This window comes from Hyla sarda, chromosome 7 (genome assembly GCF_029499605.1).
Source record: "Hyla sarda isolate aHylSar1 chromosome 7, aHylSar1.hap1, whole genome shotgun sequence".
Taxonomy (NCBI): domain Eukaryota; kingdom Metazoa; phylum Chordata; class Amphibia; order Anura; family Hylidae; genus Hyla; species Hyla sarda.
In genome coordinates, this window is record NC_079195.1 from 31,212,957 (window position 1) to 31,239,979 (window position 27,023).

At 44.6% G+C, this 27,023-nt stretch overlaps 1 protein-coding gene across 6 annotated transcripts; it reads right to left on the reverse strand.

The window, feature by feature from the left end:
- Positions 1 to 1,091: 1,091 nt before the first annotated feature.
- Positions 1,092 to 27,023, reverse strand: LPAR5 (lysophosphatidic acid receptor 5). Of its 6 annotated transcripts, XM_056529348.1 has the most exons (5): positions 26,925 to 27,023; positions 24,949 to 25,435; positions 4,547 to 4,738; positions 3,853 to 3,978; positions 1,092 to 2,322 (listed from the first exon to the last, which is right to left on the reverse strand). In XM_056529348.1, exons 4-5 carry the CDS (start codon positions 3,976 to 3,978, stop codon positions 1,192 to 1,194), a joined length of 1,257 nt encoding a protein of 418 aa, XP_056385323.1. In that variant the 5' UTR covers positions 4,547 to 4,738; positions 24,949 to 25,435; positions 26,925 to 27,023; the 3' UTR covers positions 1,092 to 1,191. The 6 variants fall into 6 exon arrangements, with proteins under 6 accessions (XP_056385323.1, XP_056385322.1, XP_056385327.1 ...); XM_056529347.1 differs by lacking the exon at positions 4,547 to 4,738; XM_056529352.1 differs by lacking the exon at positions 3,853 to 3,978.

Genomic DNA, 27,023 nt, shown 5'->3' on the forward strand with positions numbered 1-27,023 from the left:
ACTGCAGTTGTGCAAATCAATGTAAAAAAAAAACAACAAAACATTTTTACATCAGCAGAAACAAAATACAATAAAAACTCAATGTGTGAACACCGCCTAAACCTAAAAACTTCAAATATTCATGAAAAATCTCAATTGTCCTTATAGATCATATCACTTTCTCTTAAAAAGCGCACTTTGTATAACAAAACGCAGTAAAACTGCACATTATAAAGGAGATTTATCAAAACCTGTGCAGAGCAAAAGTTGCCCAGTTGCCCATAGCAACCAATCAGATTTTTTTTCTTTTATTTTGAAAATGAAAGAAGCGATCTGATTGGTTGATATGGGCAACAGGTCAACTTTTTTTCTGCACAGGTTTCGATAAGTTTTCCCATATGTGATCTGATCTCCACCCACTTATGAGTCATGAGTTCACCTGGGTGACCTCCAGCACCAGCAGTCCGATTAGATGATCAGGTGCAATGATCAAACACCTCATCCCAAGCCGGAGGATTCATGGGAAATGAAGGCAGCATTACAGAACCACTTCAGTGATGAATTCACATCCAAAAGGAGCCTATCCCATGCCTGCTACATAAGCTAAAACAGGTAAGCAAAAGGCATACACAAGAACCTCTACATTATTCTCTAATAATAGCATTTTATAGTTAAAAAAAAAAATAAAATCCTGGATTGCTTCTTTAATAAACAGTTGAACAAAGTCCTAGACAACAAAAAACTTGAGCCAACAAGATGTCTTAGACAAAAGTCTTCTCATTTTTGGTTTCTGTTTATGGGGCTCAAAGGGGCACTCCGCTGCTCAGCGTTTGGAACAAACTGTTCCGATTGCTTAGAGCTGGAGCCGGGAGCTCGTGACGTAGCTTGTGACGTCATAGCACCCGCCCCCTCATGACGTCACGCCCTGCCCTGTCAATGCAAGTCTATGGGAGCTGGCACCAGTAGCTTGTGACGTCATAGCACCGCCCCCTCATGACGTCACTCCCCGCCCCCTCAATGCAAGTCTATGGGAGGAGTCACGCCCCCTCCCATAGACTTGCATTGAGGGGGCGGGGAGTGACGTCATGAGGGGGGCGGTGCTATGACGTCACAAGCTACTGGTGCCGGCTCCAGCGTTCGGAACGGTTTGTTCCAAACGCTGAGCAGCGGAGTACCCCTTTAAGTATCCGAACGTTCCTTGTGAATACAGACTTAGATCTCGGATTCCCGAATTACATTTTTCTTCTGTTTCCCATTGACGTGATCCGTTTTATCAAGGAGTAAGTTGACTTTCTTCTCTTTCATCTCAGGCTCTTTGTTGGACATTGGACTAATTCCGAAGCTTTTGATCTCCGAGGCCTTACTGTTCTTCAAGGTGTGTCCGTTCTTTTCCATGTCCTTGCTATTCCTTACGATTCGACTGAGCGTGTTACGGAACCCTTCGGTGCTGAAGTAATAGACCAAGGGGTCCAGGGCACAGTTGGTACTGGCTAGAAGGACAGTGACCGACAGAATTCTTTTCAATAAGGGTTTGGAGTTCCACGAGTCTGTAACAAGTTCTGCTCGCAGTAGCCCGTAGGCCACGAGTGTTGCGTTATAGGGGACGAAGCAAAAAAGGAAGATGCTAAGGTTAAGGACGAGTAGTCGGATAGTTTTTCTGTGTCTGCGTGCTCCCCCTTCGGATACCCGACATAGTTCCCAGAAGACGTGGCAGGAGACGTAGACAACCGTCACAAGGGGCAAAAGAAATCCAAAAACTTCAGCTACCAACAACAAAGGCATCAAGGAAGTATTCCAGCTCGTAAGTCCCTCAAAACAACGGGGTATCCACTCTTCTCCGTCCCAGCAGTCATTCGAGTCGTGTGCAAGGGCGGCGGGAACCGACCCACTCACAATCATCAGCCAGACGCCAAGACAGGTCAGACGAGCCACTTTGCGCCGGCGCAGGTGACGGAAACGTAGAGGGTGGACGATGGCCAAGTAGCGGTCTACATTTATGCAGAAGAGAAATAGGCAACTGCCATACATGTTGATGTGGAAGATGGATCCAGCCAGTCGACAGAGGAACTTCCCAAACGGCCAGTAGTTATTGGCATAGTAATAGATCCTTAAGGGCAGTGAGAGGGAGAAGAGGAGGTCGCTGAGGGCCAGGTTACAGAGGAAGATGCTGACAACGGTGAGAGGCCGCAGCCACCGCAGGAACACCACCAGGGATAACCCATTAAGTATGACCCCCAGGGGCATTAAGAGACTGTAGCCCACCAGGAGCAGAGTCCGTGATCGGGGAGGCGTATGTACATCGCAGCTGTTCAGCCAAGAGGTATTGTTCATCAACGTAGTCACCTAAGACAAGATGGAGACAGAATAAATTATACATTCAAGGAAAATACATAAAAATGACGTATCAATATTCCTTCCATTTAAAGGGGAACTCCCGTACATAACATCTTATCCCCTAGCCACAGAATAGGGGATGAGATGACCCCCCATGATATCCGGCCCGGCACCCTGGTGTTCTGAAGCTTCGTTTTTAGAACACCATGTCAGTGGCCAACACGCCCCCTCCATGTATCTCTATGGGTGAGCCGGAGAAACAGCGCTCGTGTATCTCCAGCTCTCCCATAGAGATACATGAAAGGGGAATGTTGACCACCGCTTTATGCATTGGACAACAGAAATCCGGCATGGAGCTGTTGGACCCCACCTCAATCAGACACTTATCTCCTATCCCATGGATAGGGAATGAGATATAACGTATTGGAGTTCCCCTTTAAATTCTTTATCACTAAACAATATACAGTGGTCCCTCAAGTTACAATATTAATTGGTTCCAGGACAACCATTGTATGCTGAAACCATTGTATGTTGAGATCATGACTCTATGGAAACCTGGTATTTGGTTCTGAAGCTACAAAAAATGTCATCCAAAAATAGGAAAAAGTGAGGATTAAAGAAAAATAAGTAGATAACTAATAGAGATAAAGCAAATCCTTACATATAAAAGCAATAAAGATCTGCTGGGAACTGTAAATCACTGTCTATTTCAGTGTTTCCCAATGAGGGTGCCTCCAGCTGTTGCAAAATACAACTCCCAGCATGCCCAGACAGCCAAAGGCTGTTCGGGCATGCTGGGAGTTGTAGTTTTGCAACAGCTGGAGGCACCCTCGTTGGGAAACACTGGTCTATGTAGAGGACAGGAGCTTCTTCAGGGTCCTGTACAGTACACACAGTGTCCTAAAAAAGTAAAATGGAGCCGCCCTCACCTGGTGTCCAAAGGAGCAGCTAATCCTGATACAGGTAAAGAGTACAGAACATGTAATACCTCCCTGTACTGTAGGGGGCGCTACCAGACACCAGTCAGTGCATGCGCTTCAGTAATACAAGTAAAGAGTACAGAACATGTAATACCTCCCTGTACTGTAGGGGGCGCTACCAGACACCAGTCAGTGCATGCACTTCAGTAATACAGGTAAAGAGTACAGAACATGTAATACCTTTCTGTACTGTAGGGGGCGCTACCAGACACCAGTCAGGGCATACACTTCAGTAATACAGGGGCTTTACCAGTAAAATGCCCGTTCTGATTGGTCGGTTCTTCCAGCCATTGACAGGTATCACAGATCTGGACTGTCCGTACATTGTATGTTGAGTCTGGTTTCAACTTACAATGGTCCAGAAAAGACCATTATATGTTGAAACTATTGTATGTTGAGGCCATTGTAAGTTGAGGGATCACTGTACTCAGTCCTTCTATAAACAGGGCCAGCTACAGGTATCAGCACATGCATGCCGGTAACTACAGCACCTTCATACAGTGACAGCTAAGGGGACCCTCTCACGATTTGGAATGGAACCAGCCACGGTGTACCTTACAGTATGGGCGACCTTTACATTGGGGTCAGCCGTGCGCCTGTTCATGTAATTGTTTCTGAAGTTGGCAGAATTATGATTGCAGCTCTGGAGTATAACCCTCTCAGGTCCTTCATAAACATTAGTCATCTGCAAAATAAAAATGGGGGAGATTTATCAAAACCCGTCCAGAGGAAAAGTTGCCCAGTTGCCCATAGCAACCAATCAGATCGCTGCTTTCATTTTTAACAAGGCCTCTGCAAAATGAAAGAAGCAATCTGATTGGTTGCTATGGGCAACTTAGCAACGTTTCCTTTGCACAGGTTTTGATAAATCTCCCCCCAATCTTTATTTCTCTATTATTAGAAAAGTCTGTTGCTATTTACAGCTGAAAGTTTCGGAAATATCTATTACTTATTACAAGTGTGGGATATGTGGCCTTCGTGCTGGGACAATGCATGAAGTGCTTGTGGCGGTCACTTCCCTTGTGCTTCTAAACAGACATTTACCACACTCAGGGATCTGCGACAATAACATGTCCTATGTTTACATGTGCACAAATTGTATGTGTGTGGCACGGAACAGCTGTTTATAGCAAACACCAAGCACCGTACTCCGGCAGCGCGGCTCTAGACGGGCGGGTTGTGTTTGCCTTGACCTGACGGAGATGAATGACACAAATATCCTGGAATTCAAAATGTAAACTGCTTTTCCTTACGGGATGAGTAACTCTGCATCATGGAGAAGTCAGGGGGCCAAGGCTGGTTGTGTGGGGTCCGATGGAGGTCACTGGGACCTGAAGGATCTCATGGGTTCATATGTACTTTTTTGTATGGTAGATTAGTCTGCTAAGGGTGCAGCGTCTTCTCATCTAGCTTCTACTGTTTCTAAACACAGTATTTCCAGACTTCTGAGAAGAGAGGAAATAGTGGGTAAAACCAAACACCTCTCATACAGTCTTCACATACTAACAAAAGAGGACTACAAGCACAACTACACCTTTTCTAGATAGGCATCTGTGGTGGTGGGGTGTGTGATGTAGGGCAGATGGAAATACCCTAAGGGCAGATGGCATTAACCCCTTGTATCCGTGACGCCAGGGCGTGGTTTATCCTCAATAACATCCGCCGGTATACCGCTGGATCCTGGGCTAGGTACGGGGGCAATAATGACTCCGAGGCCACGTTACGGACAATGGTAGCTTTACTGAGGGTAGACAGATGGCAAAGTCTATACAGTTCAGCCAGGGCCCAAGGAGGTGACCAGTGACTCAGAGACTTGACTTGACTGATGACTGATAATACTGAGACTGTGGCTTTCTTGTGGCTGCAGACTGGACTTGAGGCCTCCTATGATTCTGGACACACACCAAGCACGACTGCACTGGACCTCAGCAGGTAGCAAGAGAGCGCTAGCCCCTCCCAGGACTTATATGGGGGAGACTAGCAGGGAGCCCATAGATCACCCCTGGGTCATGTGGTCACTGATACCTCATGGGTAACAATCACATGACAACCTTCTTAAAGTTATAACACCTCTTTACACATTTTATAATACAACAATTGGTGAAACATATGTACATGGGGGAAACAAGTGCAAGGGAGGCCCAGAGGACACTGCAGGAAGGGCAGCAAGGGTCCGGGGTAACACCTCCCGCACTGGGCCACCACACATCTAGCTTCACCCTGCTGTGAACCATGTGGAGGATGTGGTGGTAAACTCAGATGGCAGAGACTTGCGCTTTCTCTTTCGATCCCCCTCACACACATGCACACTGAGTGTGAAAGTATTTAGAATAGAGAGAAATAAAATAAAAGCCATAATCAGTCACCTTTGGCTTATCTCTTCGAGAACATTGGATTGTACACATTAAAATCAGACAAAAACAAGCCCAACCCTTCTTGATAGCTGTTATCGGGGTGAGGGGTTGACAGTCAGGAGGCTGCTATATACATTAGTTGGCTGATCCCATAGAAAATCAGTGAATTTGGCCAACTTTATGGTGTATGGCCAACCTAATGCCTATAAGGGTTACCCAGGAATAGAAAAACACAGCTACTTTCTTTCAAAAACAGCTCCCCGTCTGTCTCCAGGTTGGGTGTGATTCTGCAGCTCAGTTCCATTGAAGTTAATGGAGCCAAGTGTAAATACCACACTCAACCTGGAGACAGACGTGGAGCTGTTTTTGAAAGAACGTAGCTGTGTTTTTCTATTCCTGGATAACCCCTTTAAAGGGGTTATCCAGGAAAAAACTTTTTTTTTATATATCAACTGGCTCCAGAAAGTTAAACAGATTTGTAAATTACTTCTATTAAAAAATCTTAATCCTTTCAGTACTTCAGTAATCTCTGATGACACGTGTCTCGGGAACCGCCCAGTTTAGAAGAGGTTTGCTATGGGAATTTGCTTCTAAACTGGGCGTTTCCCGAGACACGTGTCATCAGAGATTACTTAGACAGAAAAGAACAACCTTAACTTCAGAAGCTCATAAGTACTGAAAGGATTAAGATTTTTTTAATAGAAGTAATTTACAAATCTGTTTAACTTTCTGGAACCAGTTGATATATAAAAAATTTTTTTTTTCCTGGAATACCCCTTTAATGCAATGAACCAGTTCAAAAGAGCTTTTCCACAATGGACAATCCCTTTGGGAGGTATCCCCTTATGTTTGTTATCCTTAATGGGGTACTCCGTTGGAAAAATCTTATCCCCCTATCCAAAGGATAGCCGTCACGCCCCCTCCAATAGACATGAATGGAGGGGGCGTGGCGTGACGTCAGGAAAGCGGAAGATGCAAGCGTCCGTGTTCCGTATGCCGCCGCTGTCGGCCCGGAGATCGCAGGGGGCCCGAGTGGCGGGAACCCCGCGATCTAACATCTTATCCCCTATCCGTTGGATAGCGTTTAAAGATGTTTCCAACGGAGTACCCCTTTAAATTTAGCCTATCTGAACAGCATCAGGAGGAAGTCTACTACTTTTATGGAATGGTTGAGTTTACATATAGTTGGACCCTGGTGATGGTAGCAAGATTCGGGGACAAGTCTACCCTCACCAAATTCTATTGTCTTGGCATTAGCTTGCAACCTAAAAACAGGTCCTCTCGTCTAGATTGGTGCTTTCCAAACTGTGGCCGTCCAGATGCAAAACTATAACTCCTAGCATGCCCGGACAGCCAATGGCTGTCCGGGCATGCTAGGAGTTGTAGTTTTGCAACATCTAGAGGGCCACAAAAACACTGGTCTAGATCATTGAGGGAGATCTTTCCATGTCTAGGAGAAAATATGACAAAATTATTTTTGCAAATTAATTAAAAATTGTGGTCAGGAAACACAACCTTCACAGAAGCCTTCTTTAGTCCAATGACATCATCCCCCCCCCCCCCCCTTCCATGGCTTACTATATGAGTAATATATTCCGTGGTTTACGCATTTTCACTACCTCTTTAAAGGACATCTGTAGCTATATAACACTTATCCCCTATCCACAGGATAGCGAGGGTGTTTTTTTTTTTTTTTTTTTTAGGGTCTGAAGTCCCATGCACTTCTATGGGACTTACGGTACACCTCCTGATTGCATTACTCTTGGGCTGCAGAGATTGCCCGGGAGTTGTAAACACCCGACTGTCTTAAAGGCAGGTGCAGAGTAAAGTTAGTGCAGGGGACAGAGGTCGGGAGAAGAGAACAGACTCCATATTGGAGTCGGGAAGGAATTTTTACCTCAAGTATGAGTTTTTTTTTTTTTTTTTTTGCCTTCCTCTGGATCAACTAAACTCAGTAGGGACTTATTAGGGTTATAGGTTGAACTTGATGGACTCTGGTCTTTTTTCAACCTTATGAACTATGTTACTATGTCAGAACAAGAGGACAAGAGCGTCATTGTTGTTTCTCCTCCTCCACATATATATATACTGTACTAGCTCTTAGCATGATATAGAGCTGACAGATTCACTTTAAAGGGGTACTCCGCCCCTGGCATCATATCCCCTATCCAAAGGATAGGGGATAAGATGTCAGATCGCCAGGGTCCCGCTGCTGGGGACCCCGGGGATCGCCGCTGCAGCACCCCGCCATCATTACTGCGCAGAGCGAGATCGCTCTGCACGTAATGACGGACAATACAGGGGCCGGAGCATCGTTACGTCACTGCTCCGCCCCTAGTGACGTCACGTCCCGCCCCCGTCAATACAAGTCTATGGGAGGGGGCGTGGCGGTCGTCACCCCCCTGCCATAGACTTGCATTAAGGGGACGGGCCGTGATGTCATGAGGGGCGGAGCCATGACGTCACGCTGCTCCGGCCCCTGTATCGCCCGTCATTACGCACAGATCGAACTCGCTCTGTGCAGTAATGATGGCGGGGTGCCGCAGCAGCGATCCCCGGGGTCCCCAGCAGCGGGACCGCGGCGATCTAACATCTTATCCCCTATACTTTGGATAGGGGATAAGATGCCAGGGGCGGAGTACCCCTTTAATTCTATGGCTGTGTGATCGGAGGCTTGTGTCCTCACATTTCTACATATACAACTTGGCAGGGTCATGGTTTACTCCCAGGTTGTTCTTAATATAAAAAAATGCACTTTTGTTTGTCATAACCACGATTAAAAAATCGCCTTTGTTAAAAACGACAATTTCCTGTTCTTCAGTACATTTTGACTTTATCAGACAGATGTGCAGTTACATCCTGTCTCCTCCCAACCTCCAGGTACCCAAAACTGTATACGTAAACTCGATCATCTTTTGTTTTAAGTTTTAAACTTTTTATCATTATTTGTGTATTTTCAGTTAAAAACACACATGGACGCCTGAGGCTCATTGACGTGCGTGTGAAGGGAAGGTTAGGATGTCTGAAAAAACTACTGTAGCAAAATTGCTTAAAGGGGTTATCCAGGAAAAAAAATTTTTTTATATATCAACTGGATCCAGAAAGTTAAACAGATTTGTAAATTACTTTTATTAAAAAATCTTAATCCTTTCAGTACTTATAAGCTTCTGAAGTTAAGATTGTTCTTTTCTGTCTAAGTGCTCTCTGATGACACGTGTCTCGGGAACCGCCCAGTTTAGAAGCAAATCCCCATAGTAAACCTCTTCTAAACTTGGCGGTTCCCGAGACACGTGTCATCAGAGAGCACTTGGACAGAAAAGAACAACCTTAACTTCAGAAGCTCATAAGTACTGAAAGGATTAAGATGTTTTAATAGAAGTAATTTACAAATCTGTTTAACTTTCTGGATCCAGTTGATATATAAAAAAAAAGTTTTTTCCTGGATAACCCCTTTAAGCCTTCCCGTACTTATCAGCCTCTGTATACTACAGAGGAATTTGTGTAGTTCCTTCCAGTCTGACTACAGTGCTCTCTGCTGCCACAGTCAGGAACTGTCCAGAACAGGAGCAAATACCCATAGCAAACCTCTTCTGCTCTGGACAGTTCCTGACACAGAGGTGGCAGCAGAGAGCACTGTGGTCAGACTTGAAAAAAAACTACACAACTTCATGTGGAGCATAAAGCAGCTGATAAGTACTGGAAGGATGAAGATTTTTAAACAAAAGTAATTTACAAATCTGTATAATTCTTTGGCATCAGTTGATTTGAAAACATTTGTCTTTCACTGGAAGAAACCCTTTAAATAAGTTCCTGCTGGCTGTGTTAGAAAGAAGTGAAATCAAACAGGGAATCGCAGCTTGTTGTGTATGGGACAGTGTAGCCATATACTAGTCAGAGCGTCCATTACGACCCCTGTCTAGATTCCAAAGTATCTACCACGAGTATAAGAGTATTGGAGCAATAGAAGAAGACGTCTGGCCTGACAGATTATGTTTTACTTACCTGGGGGCAGAGATGGCACCAGGATGCACTATGGGAAGAAGACAAGTTGGCCGGGGCAGTTTGATGGCCAATGTTCTCCTGGAAACCTTGGCATCATGTGGATGTTACTATGACATGTACCACCTACCTAAGCATTGTACAGACCATGTAGTATATAAAGTGGGATTACTCACTTACCGAAATATTAGTAATCTCTTCGATCGGTTACAAGCTTGGCATGAAAAGACACTGCAAATGCTGGGAGCTACAGTACCAACGCTTAGGGAGTTCCATACCTCAGCAACTGTACTGCCCAGCATGTGCAGCCTCTCTCCACGCCGAACGGGCAGGAAGACAACAAACCGGACTCGCCTGCCTGTGCTCCTTTGCTGCCCCGGTATCTCAGCTTCAGTCCTCCGGTGCGGTCTTCTTCCTGGTTGGCGGTGGTCAACGCGTCACACTGCGGCTCAGCCGCAGTGTGACGTGTTGACCACCGGCAACCAGGAAGAAGACGGCAACGGAGGATTAAAGAGAACCTGTCATCAAACCATATTTTCTAAACCCCTCCTGCCCTTAACAAAATGTTCTGAGCTTTAAAAAGCTGCGTATCATACCTTTCCCCTTGCTCACATTGTGTAAGCTCCCGACAGGAGAAAGTGGGCGTTCCCCAGCAGGTGTGACATCTCTGAAGCCTGCGAGAGCTGTGCCTCACCATGCCCCACACCCACTTCCTGAGTTTGGTCTCCTGCAAGGCGGGGAGGAGACCAAACTAACTGTTTGACTTGTGCAGGGAACAAAACAGAGCCACCTAGTGGCCGTTTTTTCAATCACATTAAAAACATATAAAAGGTTGAGAATTTTAACAGCAAGTAAATTGCAAAGTTTCTTAGAATTGCATAAGGAACAATATATTAAAAGTTTAGTTTGGTGACAGGTACTCTTTAAAGCGGCGATACCAGGGCAGCAAGGGAATGGCGGCTGGTTTGGTACTGTTTGTTGTTTTATACACCAAAAGCCCAGGGAGGACGGCACAGAAACTTTCTGAACTGGAGTACTCCTTTAATGTCTATTAAACACACAAAAAAATAAAAAATAAAAAAAAACACCTATTTGCAAAAAGACCTGAATCAGTATAATATCTGATCCTTGTATAACCTGATGCAATGTATAGTTACCCGGCGCTGACCGATGGGCTTCTAATGTACCGTAGATGCCAGTGAGTCATAGAGGCACTATGAGGGCAGAGCCACAGGTTACAGCAGCTTCATGCAGTTGAAATCAAGCCTGCCCGTAGCTATGATTTAGCTGGCAAATTTTATGACTACTGAGGAAAGGGTTGCATTATATCACCCTGAAACGTGTCTAGTCTTGCATGTACAAACCACTGGCATAAACGCTATTTATGAAACGCCATTTATAAATTGTGTCCGTGACCTTCTGTAGACTTCAGTGATTCCAGTCCAGCATCTGTCCGGTCCATCCTTTGCAAGGCCAACTCAGGTGCAGTGTTTCCAGCCTCAACACCTGCTGACGTCACACGCGACAACACGAGGTGAGCCCCTCGTATCCAGTGTGCGGTCCTCGGTCCCACACAGCCAGCATTGCAGCCTAGTGGTGAGAATTTCTTTCCTGGGGGTGTATCGGCGTATAACACGCACATAGACTTTAGGCTAAAAATTTTAGCCTAAAAAGTGCGTGTTATACGCCGGTAAATACGGTGTGTATATATATATATATATATATATATATATATATATATATATATATATATATGTAGTTATTTTCCTGGATAATCATTTTTAGTTTTTGTCCACATCCTGGTTATGTCTTAGGTGCCCAAAAGCAGCAGTGGGGAAACCCCACCTTTACAGAACCCGAGGTCATGGATTTTATCAGCCGATTTCAGTAGGACATGTAAGTGAAAAAATTACCATAAAAAGGCAAAGGGGTAATTTATAATTGGTTTTTGGCGGACCCCACTTAGCAACTTGTCTACATCTAAGCTACTACAGTGACCCCCCCCGATCTACGATGGTCCCGACATACGATAATTTCAACATGCGATGCCCTCTCAGAGGCAGCATCAACATACGATGCTTTTGTATTTCGGGGCCATCGCATAAACGGCTATCCGGCAGCGCTGACAGCAAACACCGGATAGCCGTTTACGGTGCCCCGTGTTCTCCGGTGATGTCTCTTACCTGTCCTTGGGGCTCCAGAGCGTCCTCTTTGGGATCCCCTCCATCGCCAGCGCTCTCCATCGTCGTCATCACGTCGCCGCGCACGCTGTCCCGTCATGCAATAGGAGCGGCGTGCGTAGTGACGTGATGACAGCGACATGAGAGCGACGTTCCCGGCCAGCAGAGACGTTCCGGAGCGGCGGGGACATCACGGGGAAGCGGTGACAGCGATGGAGGGCGACATCCAGGGCAGCGGTGACCGTACGGAGCGGCGGGGACAGGTGAGTACAGCTTCCTATACTTTACATTGCACGGATCCCTCAACATACGATGGTTTCGACAAACAATGGTTCATTTGGAACGGATTACCATCGTATGTTGAGGGACCACTGTATTATGAAGAACATGTGTAGTGGCCCAGTACGGGAGATGTTACCCCATACCCTTGCTGCCCTGTCCGGCAGCCTCCCTTCAGTGTCCTCTGGGCCACCTTGTACATATGTTCTGCATTGTAATGTATTATAAAATGTAATGTTGCTTTAAGAGTTATACCATGTGATATGTCATGTGATTGTTACCCAGGAGGTACCAGTGACCAGGTGACCACAAGGGTGACCTATGGGCTCCCTGCTAGTCTCCCCCATATAAGTCCTGGGTGGAGCTTCTCTCTCTTTTGCTCGTTGGAGATAAGTCTTTGCTGAGGTCAGTTGTGCCTAGTGTTTGTGTCCAGAGTGTTGGAGACCTCAAAGTCAAGTAAGATAAAGTCACAGCTTTGTCAGTCTTCTGTCAAGTCAGTCCCTGTTATCTGTCAAGTCAGCATGGCCTGCATTACATTGTCCAGTCCTACTACAAGTCGCAGCAAGCCCGGTCTCTGCGTCGCTGGTCACCTCCTTGGGCCCTGGCTGAACTGTATAGACTTTACCATCTGTCTACCCTCAGTAAAGCTACCGTTATCCGTAACTTGGCGTTGGAGTCTTTATTGCCCCCGTGCCTAGCCCAGGATCCAGCCGTATACCTTCAGGTGGTATCGAGGATAAACCACACCCTGGCATCACAAATACAAGGGGTTAATGCCATCTGCCCCTAGGGTAACAACATCTGCCCTCATCACACCCCGTTACCACACATGCACCTCTTTTGTATATGTGGGGGAAGTACACATGACATACTTACGGGTTTAAAGAACTTAAAGGGGTATTCCAGTATTTTTTTATGGGCTATAAAGTTAGTGTAGTTCATAATATAGTGTCTGTACCTGTGTTTCATGGTGGTCTTGCAATTCTGCTGTGATTTTTGGATGTAAAGGAGCACAGGTGTGTTTCAATGGGTGGGGTGGCTGATGTGTGAGAGGATGAAAAGTGACCTCACTCTCACAAACAAGGAATTATGGGACTTGTAGTTTGAGCGAACGAACTCCAACAGGAAATAACCAGTTCACAAAAAGATAGCCTCAGCTCTATGGTAATCTCACAACATAGCCATTTAGCCCCAAGACAAGAACAGATCCTTCCTAAGCATGTCCATTACTGTATGACAGGTAAATTCTAAAATCACCTTATGGTTCATAACATAAAATCACAGACAATGATAACTTCCCTTCACAGAATTGTTGTCAAAATGCCCCTGTCAGGCCCAAGGCCGGATTATGGAATCATACATGTGTATTATAATTGTATTTGTGTATAATGTGTAATCTAAGACATGGGTCGGGGTTCATTCAGAATGTGTATTTGTTTTTGTGTATTCCAGTTTTATTGGGGGGTCTGTCTGCCTGTGTTATACCTCCTTTGAAGTCAGGCACTCTGGCCATCGTAAAACAAACTAAGATAAGGGAGCAGGAGAGAGGGATGGCAGTACCCCCCCCCCCCCCCCCCCGCCACACACTTTGTGGGGTCACATGAATTCCCTTTTCCCTCCTAAAAAAAAAAACACTATAAAACTGAGATACTGGACAAAGCTTTGTTAAAGGGTAACTCTCATTAAAATTAATTTTTGCTATTGCACTCCTTATGGTAAATAAAAAATATTTCTAATATACTTTGTTTAAAAAATGAAGTTTTCTATGTTTTATTTGTGCTTAAAAAAGCTCAAGAGCACATTTTCCCCATCTTATACACAGACTTAGGACTGAGGTCCAAACACAGAAAGTGCAGCCTGGAGTGCTGAGGGGGGGGGGGGGGGGGTCCAGCCTCATCCAATCATAGCTCCTCTCACACTTAACTGCCATATGCTGTTGGCTGGACACCCCCCCTCAGCACTCCAGGCTGCACTTCCCGTGTATAAGATGGGGGGAAAATGTGCTCTTGAGCTTTTTTAAGCACAAATAAAACATAGAAAACTTAATCTTTTATAACCAAAGTATATTAGAAATCTTTTTTATTTACCATAAGGAGCGCAATAGCAAAACATTTTTTAATGAGAGTGACTATTCAAAGCCTGTGGCAAAAGCTGACAAGACATCCTAAGATACAGCTGGAGACTCACTCACAAGGACTGCTATACCATTATGCTGTAAGGACTTTTCTTTTTGTTTTCTGAACTTGTCTTGCTGAACTCTTTTATGGATTTTTGTACCTGTATGTCATTTGTTTATTTTATACGTAGCACTGTGATACCTTTTCTCAGATTAAATGTTTATATTTATCAGCTCTGGTCTTTGATCTCTATATATAGGAACTCACCTTTCTGAAGGAAGCTCTGGTGAAACACGTTTATCAAAGGGTTAATTTGGTGACTAATATGCCTTTAGAAAACACGGGACAACACTCACCATCCAAGTAGACTTTATTTCCAAGCGTTCGGAGGCATCCGAAATGAACCCAGGTGGTTCACCGGCTTGAGTAAGCGCTAATAGCGTGAAACAGTCTGTCCTGGCTGTGCTCTCCACCTGGGTTAATTTCGGATGCCTCCGAACGCTTGGAAATAAAGTCTACTTGGATGGTGAGTGCTGTCCCATGTTTTTTATTTGCATAGTTGGCATCTACTTCTACGGACATTACGCCACCACATATCCACTGTCAGCAAGCTTCTACCTCTGCTTACTCCCACAGCGGACTTACCCTAGTTACGTTAGTGCCGGACCCCATTGCTCTCTATATATTGCTTAATTTGGTGACTTGCTGGGACTAGTAGTGGATACCCAGAGGTCTGGTGGCTTTAAAGGGGTACTCCCGTTGGAAAACTTTTTTTTTTTTTTTTAAATAAACTGATGCCAGAAAGTTAAACAGATTTGTAAATAACTTCTATAAAAAATCTTAATCCTTCCAGTACTTTTTAGGGGCTGTATACTACAGAAGAAATGCTTTTCTTTTTGGATTTCTCTGATGTCACGACCACAGTGCTCTCTGCTGACCTCTGCTGTCCATTTTAGGAACTGTCCAGAGCAGCATATGTTTTCTATGGGGATTTTCTCCTGCTCTGGATAGTTGCAAAAATGGACAGCAGATGTCAGCAGAGAGCACTGTGGTCTTGACATCAGAGAAATCCAAAAAGAAAAGCATTTCTTCTGTAGTATATAGCCCCTAAAAAGTACTGGAAGGATTAAGATTTTTTAATAGAAGTAATTTACAAATCTGTTTAACTTTCTGGCACCAGTTGATAAAAAAAAAAAAAAAAAGGTTTCCATGGGAGTACCCGTTTAACCCTTGCACCATCACACTCTCTCTAGCATCTTGGCTGGACCGCCACTCTGTCCGAGGAAGTGCATCGGCTCCGTAGACGGCAATGCATTTCCGAGTGGATTCGGCAGAAAGAATTGACATGCCAATTCTTTCTGCGGCGGCTTGAATCAAGAATTTCCAGTGCCGGGGTCTCTGCCGCAGAAATTCTGCCGTGTGCACGGTGCCGCAGAATCCCATTTCCGCATGGAAATTCCGCTGTGTGGACGAGGCCTCAGAAGAAAAGAATTCCTATTGCAGAACAGACAGAACTAGAGGAGAGAAAAGTACAAAGTACATTGGAAAGTGATATAAAACTTATTATTATGGATGATCTAAGAGTCTGGGCTGTATAAAGCGCCCTCGGTAGATAAATGTTGACAATCTAATGTGCCAGGGCCATGATGGATTTTATTTAGCTCGATCTGCAGGGAGATAAGCGGCTGCCAGAGGCATCCACTTATCTCCTCTTTTCCTTACCGAATAAACATGTAAATTGGGGAGGTGGGGGATGAGATAGCTTTATAACAAAGTTCATTCCAGTACTGTATCCAATAACCAAGGATACACTAGTTAGGGTACGTTCACACGTACAGAATCCTGCGCAGAATTTCTGCGTATGTGTGAACGTACCCTTAGAATTAAAGGGGTACTCTGGTGAAAAACTTCTTTTTTTTTTTTTTTTTAAATCAACTGGTGCCAGAACGTTAAACAGATTTGTAATTCACTTCTATTTAAAAATCTTAATCCTTCCAGTACTTATCAGCTGCTGTATGCTCCACAGGAAGTTGGGTGTTTTTTTTTTTTTTTTCTGTCTGACCACAGTGCTTTCTGCTGACACCTCTGTCCAGGTCAGAAACTGTTCAGAGCAGGAGAGGTTTGCAATGGGGATTTGGTCCTGACATGGACAGAGGAGTCAGCAGAGAGCACTGTGGTCAGACAGAAAAGAAATTTAAAAAGAAAAGAACTTCCTGTAGAGCATACGGCAGCTAATAAGTACTGGAAGGATTAAGATTGTTTAAATAGAAGTAGTTTACAAATCTGTTTAACGTTCTGGCACCAGTTGATTTAAAAAAAAAATGTTTTTCACTGGAGTACCCCTTTAGGGTCTATTCACACGTACAGTATTCTGCGCAGATTTGATGTGCAGGATTTCAAGCTGTGTTGAGTCATTCACTTTCCTTTGGAATCTGCAGCAGAAAATCCTGCGCATCAAATCTGCGCAGAATACAGTACATGTGAATAGACCATTAAAGCTTCTTTTTTTTCTATGGCGGTGATTCCCAACCAGGGTGCCTCCAGCTGTTGCAAAACTACAAATCCTAGCATGCCCAGACAGCCGTTGGCTGTCTGGGCATGCTGGGAGTTGTAGTTTTGCAACAGCTGGAGGCATCCTGGTTGGGAAACACTGCTCTGAGCATTCTTGGTCTCCCATCCACTTTCTAGACCATGATACCTGCTGCTTAGCATGCTGGGAGTTGTAATTTTGCAACAGCTGGAGGTCCCCTGTTTAGGAAACACTAAATGCTCCCCCTTCTGAGCTCTGCTTGGGTCTTTTTTACACTATAGATGGCTGCAGCCGACCCCACCACAATCCTACCTGGAGACACCCAATCTCACCTTCATGATTTTGTGTATCAGATTGCGTCAACCCCCTGTTCAGTTGATAACCCCCCCTGGTGTTTACACTTCTATTTAGCATCTATATGAGATACCTGGGATTCCCAGAAACCCTTTGATATGGAAATTAGGGCAAACAATAGGAATTGGGCAAATGGAGGAAATTGGATCCATTCAGACAGACAAACCCTCGACACAAATAGATCATAGGTTATTCTATTCATGTTATTCTCTGGTAAGAGACACTAATACATATATATATATACACAGTGACCCCCCGACCTACGATGGCCCCGACATATGATGAAATCGACATACGATGCTTTTTTATGTCGGTGCCATCGCATTAAGTGCTATCCGGCAGCGCCAAATGCTTAAGCTGCTGCCGGATAGCAGCTTAATGTTCCCCGTGTGGTGCGGTAAGTATTACTTACCCCTCCACGATGCTCCGGAGTGCCCTCCGGGTCCAGCGCTGGTCTTCCGGTGTCTTCTCGGCCCTCTCCGATGACGTCAATAAGCTGCTGCGCACGTCATCCAATAGGAATGGCGTACGCAGCGGCGTAATGACGTCGCTACGCAGGCCCAGTAAGGCCTTGCGGAAGACAGAAGAGGACCGGAGAAGACAGAAGAGGACCGGAGAAGACAGCGGAGGACCGGAGAAAACAGCGGAGGACCGGAGAAGACAGCGTAGGACCGGAGAAGACAGCGGAGAGCCCAGCGGAGGCCGGGATCACCATCGGGAGCGGCGGGGACACCATCTCGAGCAGTGGGGACAGGTGAGTACAGCTTCCTATACTTTACATTGCACAAATCCCTCAACATACGATTTGACAAATGATGGCTCGTTTGGAACAAATTACCATCGTATGTCGAGGGACCACTGTATATATATATATATATATATATATATATATATATATATACACATACATACACACACACACACACTACAAATAGAAAATATTTACCATCAAATTAGCTCGGAAATGCATTGCCATCAATAGGAACAGGGCTTAAAGTGTACCTGTCGTCAACAAAAACTTTTTATATAATGTAGATAATACTATTATATGTATATTTGTAATAAACATTGGTTAAAACATATGTATATTTTTGTCCCTGCAGCTATTGCCTGTGTGTCTCTATGAGGAGTCCAAATACAGGAAGTGAGGGAGGACAAGCAGGGCTCTGTGCCAGTAAGAAAAAGCAGGACAGTGTACACTGAGGCTCTATAACATGCTCCTGACTCAGACATCAGGATGATTGACAAGCCAGAAGTCTGCACCGACCCCTGCTTGTCCTGCCCTCACTTCCTGTTTTTGGACTCATCATAGAGACACACAGACAAGAGCTTCAGGGACAGCATTTTTTCACCCAAAAATATACACAATTTTTTATCAATGTATATTACAAATATACATATAATGGTATTACCTACTTTATATCAAAAGTTTTTGTTGACGACAGGTACACTTTAAGAGGGGGTACTCCAGAGGGAGAAAGAAAAAAAAGTTTTCAAATCATCTGGTCACAGAAAACTAAACAGATTTGTAAATTACTTCTATTTAAAAATCTTAACCCTTCCAGTACTGATCAGCTGCTGTATGCTCCACAGGAAGTTACTTTTTCCAGTCTGACCACAGTGCTCTCTGCTGACACCTCTGTCCATGTCAGGAACTGTCCAGAGCAGGAGAGGTTTGCTATGGGGATTTGCTTGTATTCTGGACAGTTCCTGACACAGACAGAGGAGTCAACAGAGAGCACTGTGGTCAGACTGGAAAGAACTACACAACTTCCTCTGGAGCATACATCAGCTGATAAGTACTGGGAGGATTAAGATTTTTTATATAGAAGTAATTTACAAATCTGTATAACTTTCTGCCACCAGTTGATTAGAAAACATTTTTTCTTTCCTCCGGAGTACCCCTTTAATGGCCGTGCAGACGTTAGTGTCGATTCTGATGGCTCCACTCACAGCCCACTAGTGATCCTGCTTATGGCCTACAAGGGCAGAGTTTTCCAAACATTGTGTCTCCAGCTGTTGCAAAACTACAACTTCCAGCATGCCCGGACAGCCTTGGGCTGTCCGGGCATGCTGGGAGTTGTAGTTTTGCAACAGCTGGAGACACACGGTTTGGAAAACACTGCCCTAGGTAGTCCATTTTAGAAAGTATACTGTTATTTTGCAGGACCCAGCTTGGCAGGGACTATATCAGCAGCACATGTCTTTATAGAGGAAGCTGTTGCAATCTGGTTACGTTTCCTGGGGGCCTATTAGACCCCAAAATGCTTACACAGCGGTATACACTAACATTCCATTCTGACCATATATTGATGTATACAGAGTACATGAGGCACTGTTACATTTGAACATAGTATGAAGTCAGATTTACAGCTGTCCTTAAAAGGGGTATTCCGGGCAAAAACATTTTATCCCCTATCCAAAGGATAGGGGATAAGATGTCTGTTCCCGGAGGGCCCGCTGCTGGGACCCCCGCAATCTCCCTGCAGCACCCGCATTCTATGCAGGGACTGCGTCTCTAGTTTCGGAAACCTCCGGGTTTCCGGGACTGGGGACGTGACGTCACGCCACGCCCCCTCCATTCTTGTCTGTGAGAGGGGGCGTGACGGCCGCCATTTTGTAACTTTTTGGGGGCTTCCGTTTCTACGCAGTGCATATTTGGGTAAAAATTACACCTTATCATTATTCTGTAGGTCCATACGGTTAAAATGATACCCTACTTATATAGGTTTGATTTTGTCGCACTTCTGGAAAAAATCATAACTACATGCAGGAAAATTTATACGTTTAAAAATGTCATCTTCTGACCCCTATAACTTTTTTATTTTTCCATTTACAGGGCGGTATGAGGGCTCATTTTTTGCGCCGTGATCTGAAGTTTTTATCGGTATGATTTTTGTTTTGATCGGACTTTTTGATCACTTTTTATTCATTTTTTAATGGTATAAAAAGTGACCAAAATACGCTTTTTTGGACTTTGGAATTTTTTTGCGCGTACGCCATTGACCATGCGGTTTAATTAATGATATATTTTTATAGTTCGGACATTTACGCACGAGGCGATACCACATATGTTTATTTTTATTTACACTGTTTTATTTTTTTATGGGAAAAGGGGGGTGATTCAAACTTTTATTAGGGAAGGGGTTAAATGACCTTTATTAACAATTTTTTTTTTTTTTGCAGTGTTATAGGTCCCATAGGGACACACTGATCTCTTATACTCCCATAGGGACCTATAACACTGCACACACCGATCTCCTATGCTGATCACTGGCGTGTATTAACACGCCTGTGATCAGTGTTATCAGCGCTTGTCTGCTCCTGCCTGGATCTCAGGTACGGAGCAGTCATTCGTCGATCGGACACCGAGGAGGCAGGTAAGGGCCCTCCCAGTGTCCTGTAAGCTGTTTGGGACGCCGCGATTTCACCGCGGCGGTCCCGAACAGCCCGACTGACTAGCCGGGATACTTTCACCGACCGCCGCTTCTAAAGGGTTAATACCGCACATTGCCGCCATCGGCGATGTGTGGTATTAGCTGTGGGTCCCGGCCGTTGATGAGCGCCGGGACCGACGGGTCGTAAATATACATCCTGCGTCGTTACGGGGTTAAAATGTTGTGTGTGGCATAACAACTCCATTCACTTTAATGCAACTAAGCTGCAATACCACACACAACCTGAGGACAATTGTGGTACATGGGGGGGGGATTCAATTTGTACATATATATATATATATATATATATATATATACACACAAAGTATCGGGGAGATTTATCAAAACCTTCCCAGAGGAAAAGTTTTCCCATAGCAACCAATCAGATCACTTCTTTCATTTTTCAGAGGCCTAAAGGCCTCTGAAAAATGAAAGAAGTGATCTGATTGGTTGCTATGGGCAACTCAGCAACCTACCTTTCCTTTGGACAGGTTCTGATAAATCTCCCCCGGATTTTATCTGTACTTACCAGACAGGCTGTGATGTCACAGTAGCTTAACCAAATTAAAACCCATTTGTGATGTCACAAGAACTTGATTGACTGATACGCTCTTTATGATGTCATAGTATCTTACCTGACAAAAACTTGCAGTGATGTCACAGTGTAAGACGTATAGGAATAATCTATTCATGTCATGGGTTTGGTAAGGGTGCGTACACACCACGGTTTTCCCACATGGGGACTGGATCCAGCTGGGGGATGGGTAAACCGGGCTCTCCCGTACCCCAGCCGGACCCGGACCCATCTCATTCATTTGGCTCCAGTTGGCTCATTTTTGCCCCATATCCGGTTTTGTGACCGGACCTAAAGCTGAAGTATACCAGTCAGCTCATTCAAATAAATGAGGTAGGGGCCGGGTCCAGCTGGGGTACGGGAGCGCCCGGTTTTCCCATCCCCCAGCCAAATCCGGTCCCCATATGGAAAAACCGTGGTGTGAACGCACCCTTACTTGTCTGAATGGATTCAATTTCCTCCATTTGCCCAATGCCCATTGTTTACCATCAAAGGGTTTCTGGGAATCCTAGGTATCTCATACAGATGCTAAATAGGAGCGTAAACAACAGGTCTCTCCCCTGCGGCTACAATGTATATAAGCCTTACAGAAGGGATTATTAACTGAACAGGGGGTAAATACAATCTGATGATCAAAATCATGGCGGTGAAACAAGGCGGGAAGGTGGTGGGGAGTGGGGGTTGACGGCTGCAGCCATCTGTAGGGTGGAAAAGACCCAAACAAGGCTCAGCAGAGGGAACATGTAGGCTAGGTTCACATTTGCATTGTTTTTTTTCCGTTTATCTGCTCTGTCATTGGATCAATAGAACAAAAAAACAAACTAAAAAACAGTTGACGGATCTGCTGCGCGCCGGGCACCAATTGCGCCCGACAGGTCCCAGGGGTGCGTCAGGTCTCCGTAAATTTACAAGACTTTTTATCTTGCCTGCTACATTTTTCTTGTCCGGTATTTTGGACGGGATCTGCGACACCAATGGGAAATTAGCCTTACCGAACATCTGCTTCAGGCTATGTTCACACTGTGGAATGTTCGCACGGAAATGCGGACATTCCACAGACAGCAATGCATTTCCAAACGGAATCCACAAAAACACTGAACAGGTTCCATGTTTTTTGTGGACGCCGGAATCAGGATTTCGTCACGGAAATTCCGCCGTGTGAACAGAGCAGCAGAATCCCGTTGAAATCAATGGAACTCTGCTGCTGCGGAATGTCCGTGCGGAATATTCATGCGGAATTCCACACGGACATTCTGCCGTGCGAACATACTCTTAGATGCGCAGAAATCCTTCTGTAACTTAGTGAAACACTGGGTGTCACAATTCTTTATCGTTTTCGTGATCTCCACTTTCCGAGAATTTTTTTTTTTTTAATTCCAGTTTCTTAACGTAAACAAGATCGTTCCCATTCAACGACAACAATCAGAGATCTTGAAAATGGCGAGGAATAGGAACATGACGGTTATTAGAAAGTTGAAAAACTTTGGTTATACCTAACACCCCAACTCCATGCATCTTTTATATATATATATATATATATATATATATATATATATATATATATATATATATATATTTATGAAATGTATTTCTTATATTTATTTTTCTTTAAAAAAAATTGCACATTTTGGCGCAATAGGTCAAAAAAAGTTGCAAAGTATTTACGCATTGCATTGAGACTTATTCATGTAAAACAAATTGAATGTAGCGTGGCATGGTACACTTTTTCCAGTGGCAATTTTATCAATTGTGACTTAAAAAAATGGTATGCAGATTTTCGTACAATCCCACGCCAGCCCGGACAACGCTTAAAACTTGCCTATATCTAAATGACTTTGCCATTTATGAAGACTGTAATTTTTTTGATTAATGTGGGGAAAATACACATGACGTAAACCCAAAACCTTACTTACTCATGATAAATCCCCTCCCGGTCTTCATATTTGGGGTCTACAATACATTTGTAAATTTTTAGGGCCAAGGTGTAACCGCAACAGACAAAAGTTACCACCACGAATAGTGAAAATTATATCAGGAACATACAGAAAAACTAATATCAATCCACACAACAGTTGAGCTAAACGTAATGAGGAGAGCGTCAGGAAGTGCTGATACTTGTAGTCCCCTTACCCACATGTTCCCCCTTGGAGCACAGATAAAGGCGTGCGTTTATAAGTCACATTAAAGTGGCCATAGAATAGTGTTTTTCAACCAGGATGCCTTCAGCTGTTGCTAAACTACAACTCCCAGCATGCCCGGACAGCCGAAGGCTGTCCGGGCATGCTGGAAGTTGTAGTTTTGCAACAGCTGGAGGTACACTGGTTGGGAAACACTGCTCTGAGCATTGTTGGTCTCCTATCCACTACCTAGACCATTGTACCTGCTGCTTAGCATGTTGGAAGTTGTAGTTTTGCAACAGCTGGAGATTCACTGGTTGGGAAACACTGCTCTGAGCATTGTTGGTCTCCTATCCACTACCTAGACCATTGTACCTGCTGCTTAGTATGCTGAGAGTTGTAGTTTTGCAACAGCTGGAGGCACACTGGTTAGGAAACACTGCTCTGAGCATTCTTTGTCTTCCATCCACTGCCTAGACCATGGTACCTGCTGCTTAGCATGCTGGGAGTTGTAGTTTTGCAACAGCTGGAGATACACTGGTTGGGAAACACTGCTCTGAGCATTGTTGGTCTCCCATCCACTGCCTAGACCACGGTACCTGCTGCTTAGCATGCTGAGAGTTGTAGTTTTGCAACAGCTGGAGATACACTGGTTGGGAAACACTGTTCTGAGCATTCTTGGTCTTCCATCCACTGCCTAGACCATGGTACCTGCTGCTTAGCATGTTGAGAGTTGTAGTTTTGCAACAGCTGGAGGCACACTGGTTGGGAAACACTGCTTTGAGCGTTGTTGGTCTCCCATCCACTGCCTATACCATGGTACCCGCTGCTTAGCATGCTGGGAGTTGTAGTTTTGCAACAGCTGGAGATACACTGATTGGGAAACACTACTCTGAGCATTGTTGGTCTCCCATCCACTGCCTAGACCATGATACCTGCTGCTTAGCATCCTGAGAGTTTTAGTTTTGCAACAGCTGGAGGCACACTGGTTGGGAAACACTGATTGTCATTGATCATGGACCGTGAAAGTGTTAAAAACGATGTGGGATTTTTACACTCACATATGGGAAATCTATGGGAGAATTGGACATTCTGTCATACAACGCTAAGGTTAGGTCCAGACTACGGAATTTCAGCCGGAATTTTCGCTTTGAAATTTCCGTCAGAAATTCCGCTTACTATAATGCATAGTGTAGTGAATGGTTTTCCGTTCACAAATTCACACTTCGGAATTTGTGAAGCGGAAAATCCGGATGAAAAATCCGCTAGAAAATTTCCGCCTGAAGAAAGGGGTTTCTCTTTCTTCAGGCTGAAATCCTAGCGGAACACATAGCAGTCTATAGGAGACTGCAGTGTCCGCGCGGTCCTAGCGCCGACTAATTCAGGCGGAACTCGGAATCTCCGGGCGGAAATTTTCTGCCCGGAGATTCCGTAGTCTGAACCTAGCCTAAGGGTCACGTGATCCCAGATCAAGTAATGGTCCATTGAGTTCCATTCCAATAAAAGGGAATGGGTAAAGTTCTGCCGACGCGTTTCGGGTCGGTGACATCTATTCTAGTGCCATTTACACATGTAAGGAAGATGTGGTATCGAGGCGGTACAGCTAGGGTTGTATGGAGTTACCAATGGGTCAATGGGAAACATTATGCATTACTGTGGGCTGTACCCCCAAAAGTCTTAAAGGGACAGTGCAGGGGGAAAAAAAGGCACTTACCTGACTGACGGAATACATGACCTCAGACGAGAAGGTTCCCCATTCATGTCCTTGTGTGATCCCTCTGGTAGTGTCACCCAGTCCTGGGGGGTGTCTGTCCTTACACGTGAGCTTTAGGATGTAAGCTTGCTCTGTTTTCGCAGAGCATTTTGCAGAGCACCTTGAGCACTTCCTATCTCATTCGCGACACCTTTGATCTTTGTACTTTCTATAGAAAGTTTTCTGAGTCCCCGCACCAGCTGAGAGTAAGGGAGTGGCTGCTTACCATAGGGAGGTGTGTGCAGGGATCAGATTGCTGTACACTCAATCTTACTCATTATTCTCTATGCCAGTGATTGCAAAACTACCACTCCCAGCATGCCCTGACAGCCTTCGGCTGTCAGGGCATGCTGGGAGTGGTAGTTGTGCAACCGCCTGCAGAGCCACAGGTTGGGGGATCACCGCTCTATGGACAGTGCCTTATGCAGATTTTAAGAAGGCGCTTCCCCTTTAAGAAAAAAAAAAAGAAAGTTATTTATTAGTCCTATCCTGTTCATCATTTCTAGGAACATCTGCTTCTCGGAAAGCTGGGTGGCATGCAATATGTCCGCTATCACATCTCTAACAGGATTCTCTAATAGCTTTCCCAGATTTGTTATATGGGGAAATAAGGATCGCTGCACGACTGGACAAATTTGCTATTCGGGAATCTGGAAAAGCTGGGAATATCTGCTTCTCGGAAAGCTGGGTGGCAAACAAGATGTCCGCTATCACGTCTCTAACGGGAGTTCTTTGTTAGATTTTGCAGATTTATTATACAGGGGGGAAAAGGAATCATTACAAAACTGGACAAATTTGCTATTGAGGAATCTGGAAAAGCTGGGAACATCTGTTTCTTGGAAAGTTGGGTGGCATGCAATATGTCCGCTATCCCATCTCTAACAGGATTCTCTAATAGCTTTCCCAGATTTGTTATATAGGGAAAAAAGGATCGCTGCACGACTGGACAAATTTGCTATTCGGGAAACTGGAAAAGCTGGGAACATCTGTTTCTCGGAAAGCTGGGTGGCAAACAAGATGTCCGCTATCACATCTCTAACAGGAGTTCTTTGTTAGATTTTGCAGATTAATTATACACAGGGAAAAAAGAATCACTACAAAACTGGACAAATTTGCTATTGAGGAATCTGGAAAAGCTGGGAACATCTGTTTCTCGGAAAGTTGGGTGGCATGCAATATGTCCGCTATCGCATCTCTAACAGGATTCTCTAATAGCTGTCCTAGATTTGTTATATAGGGAAATAAGCATCGCTGCACAACTGGACAAATTTGCTATTGGGGAATCTGGAAAAGCTGGAAACATCTGTTTTTTGGAAAGCTGGGTGACAAACAAGATGGCCGCTATAACATCTGTAACAGAAGTTCTTTGTTAGCCTAACCAGATTTGTTCTGCAGGGAAAAAGGGACTGCTGCACAACTGGACAAATTTGCTATTCAGGAATCTGGAAAAGCTGGAAACATCTGTTTCTAGGAAAGCTGGGTGGCAAACAAGATGGCCCCTATCACATCTGTAACAGAAGTTCTTTGTTAGCCTAACCAGATTTGTTCTGCAGGGAAAAAGGGACTGCTGCACAACTGGACAAATTTGCTATTCAGGAATCTGGAAAAGCTGGAAACATCTGTTTCTAGGAAAGCTGGGTGGCAAACACTATGTCCGCTATTACATTTCTAACAGGAGTTCTTTGTTACCTTTCCTCAATTTGTTATACAGGGAAATAAGGATCACTACACAACTGGACACATTTGCTATTCAGGAATCTAAAAAAGCTGGGTGACAGCCAATATTTCTGCAATTACATATTCAGCAGATGCTTCCTATGCTTTTTTTTCAATACTCCTTTTACATTGACAAGGGAACCCTAGATGTATCACTGTGCAACCATATAAATTAACCATTCGGGTGTCTGGGAAAGCTGAGTTTTAACCAATATGCTCACCATCGCAGAATTTCACAGCCACTGGAGCCTTCTTAGACTCATAGGGGGGAGATTTATCAAAACCCGTCCAGAGAAGTTGCTGAGTTGCCCATAGCAACC